Raw genomic sequence first — 9,770 nt, forward strand, 5'->3', positions numbered from 1 at the left:
ACTGGATACTCCGGGTATTATAAAATATATAATATTAGTTAACTGATTATAATAAAAACAAAGGAAAGTGGGAAGACTGCCTGCCTGCCCTATTCTTGGGCTTTTTTGGTGCAACAGAGTTTATACTCCCCCTGTGTTTTTGCACTTTCCTTATATGAAATGAACAGCTGTAATTGAAAAGCAAGAAGCTCCATGGTTTATAGAAATAGGTGTTGTTAAGAGCCTTAGCCATCTAATTTTCTTCCTATTGCAGGGCAGGCTTCCTATTGTCTGTCCTTTAGAGCTAATTTCTTTTCTGATCAAAAGGCCCACATCATTGAAAAGGTAGTAATGACTATTCATTTGGTTGAAACCTCCATTCTGCAGCCTGCAAAGCTTTATTTAGAAACTGCTATTTCCTTCTAAAAGGAAAACCTCATTTGTGTCCTCTATAATGTCAATTAAAGTAGAATATATTTTAATTATTTATCCTGGAGAGAAACCTTTCAGGATCTCAATTTGCTGTGCCAGTGATACAGGCTGTACTTTGAAACAATATGTGCCTTCAAAATTGTATGTCAGAGAGTAGGAATAAGGTGTGTTTTGATTTTAATTTGCCACTAATGAATAGTTTATTTGCAGCTAATTAGCAAGTTAGAGTTTTACAATTAATGTCTGATTTCTAATCTAACTCGCAAAAGGGAGCCTAGCCATCATTACCAGCAAATAAGGTGGGTTACTGGATCTGTATAGAAAACATTGTAGGAAAGATTCGCGAATTTTTAAATGGGCAAAACAGAGATGATTGGGTTTGGGGTTTTCTGAAGAAGGAGTGCAGCAACGCCTCAGTTGTCACCAGCGCCAGGGAAAGAGTCATTAAAGCACGGCAACAAGTAAGCGGGGGGGGGGGGGGGGCGGCGGGTTCCCGGCCCGGGGAGGCCCCTCGTCCTGCGGCAGCGGCTGCGGGCGGCCCGGGACGCGGGGGACGGGACGTGTCTTTGCGGGACCCCCCCCCCACCCCACGCGAGCGCGCATTTCGCGCGCAGGCGGTGCCCGCGGCAGCCGGGTCTCTCCAGCAAGAGCATGCTGCGGGCAGGGCTGCTCCCGCTCGCGGCCCCTCCCCACGCGTGTCCCCGCGCCACGCTTCAGCGTGGGGGGGGTCCTTCCACCCCAGCGCCGTCCCGCACAGGGCTGCGTCCCCGGGCCGCGGCGGCAGAAGGGGACGGCGGGGCCGCCGAGGGCGCAGGGCTGCTCTGCCGGCAAGCGCTCGCCTCCCGGGGGCGGGGGGGGGCGGCAGGGGCAGCCCCGCTGCCGCGGGCGCCGGAGGAGGGGTCGGGGAGACCGGGAAAGGAGAGCGCTAGGAAATGCCCGGTGCGGTGTCCTCCGCTGCGCAGGGGCGGGAAGAATAAACCGTGCGGGAGCGGAGACGTTAGAACGGCAGAATCAGGGAACCACTTCGGTTGGAAGAGACCCTTAAGATGGGCGAGTCCAACCGCAACCCTGACGCCGCCAAGTCCGCCGCTAAACCATGTCCCTAAGCGCTACAGCTACATGTCTTTTAAATACCTCCAGGGACGGTGACTCAACCACTTCCCTGGGCAGCCTGTGCCAGTGCTTGACAACCCTTTCTGTTGGGGTACTGTACAGTTGGTACTGCAACAGCGGAGGGAAGTTGCAGAAAGTTCCTATTACCGTCTCTTCTCTCGGGAAAGAGATTCCTGCCCGGCTCGGCACAGACTGCCCGGCAGCAGCCGGAGCGGCGGGCAGCGGTGGTCTCTTTAGCATCACTTTTCCTGCTCGTTTTTCCTCGGTATTTTCGCGTGAAAACACGAGCTCAGTCTATCGTTTCTTCGGGGCTCCGCAGCGAGCCCTGGCGAGCTGTCCTGTGCTGGTGGTCCCCTCTACAACTCTGTTAATTAGTAACTTGGAGATGGAGAGAGTTCTTATTAGCAATGCCCCCCCGCTCCCGCTCCCTCCCCCCCCCCCCATCCCTCTGCTCCCGCTGAAGCCAACCCCATGAGGCGATTGCCAGGAGGAGCTGTTGGTCAGAGGCTAATAAACAAATTCCTCGCGAGCACCTGAATGAACGAGGGCCAGGAACAACCCAATTAAGAAACGGAGCTACTGGTTGTTTTTTGTGGCGGTGGAAACAATCCGGGCTCGAAAAGGGTCTATTCAGCGGGCACTCCGAGAGGTCTGTTTGCAGCCCGCTATTGTTGTCAGAAGCCAAATAAAAGTTCAGCTGGGGGGGAAAAGTGATTAAAAACAACATTCGCCGCTGCCTCCTGAATGCACTGGGAGGCTCGGTTCAAAGGAATCGATCTGTACCCAAACGACGCTGCCCGGGTTTTACCCGCGCACTTAAGATTTTCTTAAATGTTGCTATTTTTAATGATGTCATCAAAAGTATCCCTTGCTTTCCCGCTTATGTGAGCAGCAGGGACAACTGTAGTCTCTAGTGCAGCATCGATACCCATGCGGCGAGGTACCGGGCAAGTCACAGAAAGGCGTCGGTGCTCGTTTGTCGGAACTAATGATTTGTGCTCCCTCTCTCTGGGCTGGAAGGTCTGTCCAGCCATGTCAGCCCCGCAGCGAGGCGGGCAGCCTCGCAGGCGATCTCGAGCTGGGGGTATTTTGGGAGGGGTGGGGTTTTTTTTTGACGTGACACTGTTAGATGGGGAATAAAATATCCCCTAACGACCTTGCGCTGCAGAACCAGCCTGAAGTGATCCATTTAGCAGCCACGTTACCACGCTGGAAACTTCTGGGGGAGGACGTGAATTCGAGGCTAAAACAGGGCTCAACAGAAAAGCACATGAACTTTTATCTTAAGCATCGCTAAAAGCCTGGGCATTTTCGGACGATCATCCTAGCGAGCGTCAGGAGTGTCCAAACGAAAGGGGCGCCCAGCTCCCTTGTCTGGGCAAGTTTTGAGGACAAGCTGATCTCGCTGATCTCGGTTGGGAGTTAGGCTGGGGACCAGGGGGGATGTTTTAATAATAGGATTAAACGGGGCCGGTTTGGTGCATAGCGTTATTCTTTAAAAGCCAGCGATCCTCCCTGACACGGTTCCAAGATTCCCCCAAGCTCTGCTGGAGCTGCAATTAACATATATTAATGGCTGTTGCTTATTAAGCGCTGATTGCGTAAGAAGCAGACGGTCCCTTTCAAATGTGCCTTTTCAATTGTGGGGTTTCTTTCGCGTTCAAGTTGAATTGTGCTGTAAACTCCTGATTTCGCCTCACGCTCTTTTGTCACCAAAAAGAAGAAAAAAAAAAAAAAGTGGGCTTCTCTGCCTTTGACAACTGTATTTACACGATCCCAAGTGTTCCCCGACCCCCACCAGACACACGGGGCTCTCCGGCCCCGGACGGCTTCTCCCCCAGTCCCGACCGCTGCCGGGGAGTGAATTTAAGAAAATGGCTCCAGGCACGAGGCTCCCCTCCTTCCCCCCGCCCCCGTTTATTGCGCTAGCTGGGTCCTCTCCTGCCTTCTGCCCCTTCCCTACGTTACAGCAGCTCCGCAGGCTCTGTCCCCTTTCCCGGGCCACGGGACGGGCAGAACCGAGGAGCAGGCGGAGGCTTGAATTCGCTTGTGGCTGCCAAGGGGGTGGCGGGATCGGACCTTTTAAAGCGCTCTGCAGGTAACTTCGGGGAGCAGCAGTTGGTATAGCGGGGCTTGCCTGGCTTCCTCCTCTCCCCCACCCCGCCTCCCCGGCGATCTGTAGTTTTCGGTCCAGGGGAGGGAGAAGCAACTACTTCTCCTCCCTCCGGCCCCGCTTGCGTTTGCGGGAGCGGTGGGGTGCCGGCGCTGGAGGTAGCTCCGCGCCTCCCTTCCCTGCCCCGTGCTTCGCTTCCCACCCTCTCGCCCCGCACCAGTGGGCCCTTCCCCAGCCGCAGCTCCGGGCCCTCCGGGGGGGCACCCGGCCGCAGGTGCCGCCGTGCAGCCGGGGGGTGCGCGGCGGGGAGGAGCCGGGCCCCGGCTGCACCGCTGCTGCCGCTGCCGGAGAGCTGGGAGCGGCCACAGCGGCCGGCTGCCCCGGCGAGCTCCGCGCCCCGGTGCGCAGCGCCCGCGGGGCCGGGGCGGGGAGGGGGGGGGGGGGGGGTCACCCACCGGGCGGGGAAATAGGGCCCCGAGGTGAAGCACCGGGCCGGGCGCGGGACTCTGCCGGAGCCTGGGAGAGGAGCTGGCTTCTGGCTCTCCTCCCGGGTGCTGAAATGGCTCAAGACATCCTGCCGAGAGTTTCCTCTGCGCGCCCATGAGTAATGCCGAGGCAGAGGGGTTCGAGCAGCGCGACCCTGCTCACCCCCTTCTTTGGAAATAGAAATCAGCCCAATTTTTAAGCGTTCCTCAGAACCTGTGCGGCTCGGAAACCCTAGTGCAGTGGGAGCGTTACAGGGACCTGTGAAGTGTGGAAATACACGAATCTCTACTTACTTGATTCAGTCAGGTTCAGTTCATCTGCAAGGAGATTAGCGATGTTTCAAGAACAATGTTGTCTTGCTTTGAAATAATATGGATCTTAAAGTTAAATAGCGTGGCCCTTGGGAAAAAAATTATGTAATTGGAGTCTCAGGCAGCGCAACGACAAATTGAAAGACAAAGTAAGAGTCTGAAACAACGTTGTAATGTTTATTTAAACATGGAAGGAAACAGCGTTCACAGGGCTTTCAGCACGTCCTCTAATTCCGTGTACCGCCTCATTTTTCGTTGCATGCAAGTGTGTTCCTCCAACAAACGTTTATATAAAGTAATTTCAAAGAATTGTCAGGATATGTATCAATCAGTCTGCTTTCCAGCCCAGCCCGGCACGTCTTAAACCTCGACTGGAGCGGTCAAAATATTTGGAGGGGTTTGAGGTTAATTACAGCTGTCTGAAGCTTTTCCAATATGTTCCAAAAGTTACCAGTGAACTACGCCCGAAGTCTGCTTTCTAGTGTGATGCCGCCTGAAACAACACCTTCCGCTGTCACCCTGTCCTCTCGGGCTGCAAAATTTTCACTTCACACAAGAACACAGCAGCAGCAAACCAAACAACAACAAAGGCAAAAAGCCGACTACACCACAGCTCGTCCCAAGTGTGATTTGTTTCTTTTCCCCTTCGACTTTGTTCAACAGATGATTTTGTCCAAAAAGAAATCCGCACAAAACGAGTGACGCCCTTAAACTGCTAAATCACAGTAGCGCTCCGACCCACTCAAATAAAAATCCCACCACCACACCGTGCTGTTCCCAGAGCACCACCAGTGCCGTTTTAAGCCCGCTCGTTTGGCTCCCCCGACCGCGGGAAGCGCTGAGCGGGGCTGCGCGGGTGCCGGGCGGAGCGGTCGCGTCCCCCGCCCTGGCTGCAGCCTTCCCGGCCCGGCCCGGCCCGGCCCGGCCCGGCCCGGCGCACCCTCCTCGGTGTCCGCAGTGCAGAGGGCTCGGGGCTGGCGGCACCGGCCTGGGCTGTGCCTCCGGGTCCAGCCTGGAGCCCTGCCTGGAGGTGTCCTCTCCCCCAGCACCGATTACCGTCGTCATCCTAGCGGTCTTCTCTTTGGGGCACCACCAACGGCTGCCAAGCCGGGGGAGCATCCCTCCTCGCCGGGCCCCCCGTGGGACGCGATGCCCAGACACTTCCCTGCCTCAAGCCCCCCGACCCTGCCCTCCGCCCCACACGCCCCCGGGGCAGTTTGCTCAGAGCTACACCGGCGGAACCGGCGGTGCTGCCCACCTCCTCCGGCACCGGGGCTCTCCCAGCGCGGCTCCGAGCAGACTCCGGGCGCGGTTCGCCTCTCCTCCCCCAGCGCGCCCCGGCCGGGAGACCCGTCCGGCTTCCGCAGGCGGAGCTGGAGAGGGGCGCAGGGGGAGGACGAGGAAGAGCCGGGACAGAGCAGCCCGCCCCGTCTCCTCCCCAGCCCCGCAGCGGCAGGGCGAGGCAGGCTGGGCAGCTCTGTGCCCGCGGTGCTTTCAAGGAGCTGCCAGCCCTCTCCGTGCAGGTGCGGGTGTCCGTGCCTCTGGGGAAGGAGGGAAGGGAGGGAGGAAAGATGGAAGGGGAAGGGGAGGGGAGGGAAGGGACGGAAAGGGAAGCCCGTGATTGACAGGTCCAGCGAGCTCCGCTCTACTCGCACACCCTCTGCCAAAGTTTTCTTTCACACGGAGGGAACTTCGCTGTTGCCATGAAACTCGGGGGTTTTGCAAGCTCCGTCCCCTCCCCCCACCCACCCTCTTTGGGGCAGCCGAGTGGAAAAACTCAAGTGGCAACGGGGTGGGCGTAGGTGGGGACGGCCGGGAGCGCCCTGCCGGCAGCCAGCCCGGCCCCGCTCGCATCCGCGCCGCCGCCTCCCCCGGCGTGCTGCCGCGGGGCAGCCCCTCTCCCGCCGGGACGGAGCCCCCGGCGGCCATGCCCGGTGCCCGCAGGGCAGTGGGGGTTCTCCCCCAGGGGAAGGCTCAGAAGTGGAAGAGTTTAGTCCCCGTCCCCCCCGCCTCCATCGGCTCCGGGGGGGGGGATGTCCGCGCAGCACGGGCTCGCTCCGTCTCCAGGCAGCTTCTCCGGGCTTGGCACAAGGCTGCGCGTCCACCCGGGAGCCCCAAATATCTTTGTGCCCGGCGAACGCACGGCTCCCGCTTGCGGCACGGCACAACGCTCCGCCCCGCTCACTCCTCCCCGCGGCCCCGGAGGGCAGCCCCGGCCCGCCCGGCGCCCGGGCCCGCTCCTTCCCCCGCGGCGCACCCGGCAGCTGCGGGAGCCCCAGCGGCTTCTCCGCCCGGCGCGGCCCCAGCTCTGCCCCGTCCCGCCGCTCGGGCCGCCAGCCCGGAGCCGGGGGCAGGCGCAGGGCCCGGGGGCTGCGGGGGGGGGGGGGGGGGGGAGGCGGGGGGGGGTGTCCGGCACCAGCAGCCCCGAAACGGCAACTTTTTGGCTCCCCCCAGCTGGTCAGTTACCGGCGTCGGGGCTGTCGGGAACCGCTCGCTGATTGGCTGCCGCCCGCTCATTTATAGCCCGTCAATCAAATACCCCCGGGACTGGTGTGCGCATCGCTTGGCGCTGCCCGCGGGAAGCGCTCCGCACCGCTCCGCAGACGCGGGCCGCCGCCGCCGCCGCAGCAGCAGCACCAGCACCACTGCCACCGCCGCCACTTCGGGGAGCGGCGCCTCCGCCCGCCAGGCAGAAAAACTTCCTCCTCCCTCAGCAGCCGCCCAGGCAGGTTCTTTCCCCTCTTTTTTTTTTTTTTAATTTTTTTTTTTTTTAACTTCCTCTCCCCGGTCTGGTGCCCGCCTGCCCGCCACCCTGGCGCACCTCTTGCCGGCTCCGGCCATGTACAGCATGCTGGAGACTGAGATCAAGACGCCGCAGCCCACGCCGGGCAGCGCCGGGGGCAACCCCGCTCCGGGCAGCAACGGCAAAGGCGGCGGAGGCGGCGGGGCCGGCAACGGAGCGGGAGCCGGCTCGGACCAGGACCGGGTGAAGCGTCCCATGAACGCCTTCATGGTGTGGTCGCGGGGCCAGCGGCGGAAGATGGCCCAGGAGAACCCCAAGATGCACAACTCGGAGATCAGCAAGCGCCTCGGGGCCGACTGGAAGCTGCTGAGCGACGCCGAGAAACGGCCCTTCATCGACGAGGCCAAGCGGCTGCGGGCCGTGCACATGAAGGAGTATCCGGATTACAAATACCGGCCCCGAAGGAAGACCAAGACCTTGCTGAAGAAGGACAAATACTCGCTGCCCGGCAATCTGCTGGCCCCGGGGGGGGGCAACGCGGTGAGCAGCCCCGTCGGGGTGGGGCAGAGGATTGACACTTACGCCCACATGAACGGCTGGACCAACGGGGCTTACTCACTGATGCAAGACCAGCTGGGCTACAGCCAGCACCCGGGCATGAACAGCCCCCAGCTGCAGCAGATGCACCGCTACGACATGACGGGCCTGCAGTACAGCCCCATGATGTCCACGGCCCAGACCTACATGAACGCCGCTTCCACCTACAGCATGTCCCCCGCCGCCTACGGCCAGCAGCCCTCCACGGCCATGAGCCTGGGCTCCATGGGCTCGGTGGTGAAATCCGAGCCCAGCTCGCCGCCTCCGGCCATCACTTCCCACTCGCAGAGGGCCTGCCTGGGAGACCTGCGGGATATGATCAGCATGTACCTGCCCCCGGGGGGGGATGCCACAGACCCTTCCGCCCTGCAGGGCAGCAGGTTACACAGCGTCCACCAGCACTACCAGAGTGCCGGGACTGGCGTGAATGGTACCGTACCACTAACTCACATATAAACTTGGCTGCTCCGGACGGCTCCCCGTCTTAATCCCTAACCCCACCACCGCTCCCTGACTCCACCGGGACGTGCGGCAGTGTTGCTCGGCTTAGCAGACTTAATACTAACTTTGGAGAAATTTTAAAAAGGAAATCCGTTAGTTGTGTCTTTTTTTTTTTTTGTACAAAAAAAAAAATTGAGCAAGCTGTTATTTTAATAGAGCACAACTCCTGCCTCCTAGAAGCCGCTGTGAAGTTTTCAAACCACGGCAACTTCTTTCCTGGTTTCTGCTAGGTTGGGCACTGTTTTATTCGCTTAAAAGTTTTTAAAAGCCCTTGCATCTTCCAGTTTGATTTCTAGTGTTGCAATGACATAAAAAAAAAAAAAAAGGCGGGCTTTTGTTTTTAAACTCGGTTGTTCACATTATCGTTGTGGTTTCTTAAGTGTTTTGTTCTTCCCACCTTACCGAGCCTCGCTTGGTTTCTATCCACAATCTGTAGCTTTGACGACTTTTTAACTTTAGGGTTTTGTTCTTTAAAAAAGGGGGAGGTGGGAGAGAGCTGTGCGGGTCGCAAACGCATTTCTTTTATTTATAGTAAGTTGTGTGTCTTGGTTTTTCTTAAGCTGTAAACTTATGTAAATTGGTTTGTGAATTTTACTGTGAACCATGTTTTGACATATCAGATTAAGAAACGTTTTAGTTTTGTTTACCGGATTTCTTCAAAAAAAAAAAAAAGAAAAAAAAAGAGTCATCGAAATACTCCTTCCCTCTCCCTGTCCCTAGTCCTCGTTTGCTTCCTTCTTCCAGACGAAGAGAGATCAATAAATTTTATATCGGGCACGTCGGCAGTCTCCGGGCGGTTTGTGCGGGGGCGGGCGCGCAGCCGGTCCCTCGGCGGCGGCGGGAGCCCGGAGCGGGGCAGCGCGCTCCTGCCCGGGGCTCCCCGCAACAGCCGCGGTCACCCCGCCCGGCCCAGGAGCCCGGGGGCTGCCATCGCTTTTCGGCCGGGTTTCTGCGGCTGCCGCGCTGTGGTGTATTTTGGGGGGGAGGGGCGGAATGCCCCTTCGAGTTGATTTGCTCTTAAAGAAAAGCGGGACCTGGGCCGGGAAAGCGTCTCTGTGCTACTGAAGCTGCGGCTGCTCTCCGAGCCGCCCGCCACTTGTTGCCTCTCTGCCCGGCTGGTTTCCCTCGGTCGACGGGGAGGGAAGGGGGTTACACGTGTGCGCCTCCGTTTTTTTGTTTTTGGTTTTTTTTTTTTTTTCCTGGAGGATTTGTCTAGAAACCTGAGCTCATCTGAAATATTTACAAAAGTAAAACCCGTTGGGGAACTCTTGATTAGACTCTATTAAAAATGAATGGTTACAGGAGTCCCCAGAGGAAATAAATAATTCAATCTTTTCAGTATGTTTGACGAGTGTGTTTTTAGTCTGGACAACTTTTCTTTGCCTTTTTTTGTTGTTGTTCTTTTTTTTTTAGGCGTCTGCGTTATTCCTGGCTGTAGTTCTGTGGGCGCGGCGGAACAGCCCCGAGCTGCAGCCCCCCGCGGAGCCCCGGGGGC

The 9,770-nt window shown here is 58.2% G+C and overlaps 1 protein-coding gene across 1 annotated transcript; it reads left to right on the forward strand.

Annotated features, from left to right (window-relative positions):
• The first annotated feature begins 7,243 nt into the window (after positions 1-7,243).
• Positions 7,244-8,950, forward strand: LOC128153862 (transcription factor SOX-3-like). The gene has a single exon (XM_052813709.1). The coding sequence runs from the start codon at positions 7,274-7,276 to the stop codon at positions 8,228-8,230; it is 957 nt and encodes a 318-aa protein (XP_052669669.1). The 5' UTR covers positions 7,244-7,273; the 3' UTR covers positions 8,231-8,950.
• Positions 8,951-9,770: the final 820 nt, after the last annotated feature.

Source organism: Harpia harpyja, chromosome 18, assembly GCF_026419915.1.
Source record: "Harpia harpyja isolate bHarHar1 chromosome 18, bHarHar1 primary haplotype, whole genome shotgun sequence".
Taxonomy (NCBI): domain Eukaryota; kingdom Metazoa; phylum Chordata; class Aves; order Accipitriformes; family Accipitridae; genus Harpia; species Harpia harpyja.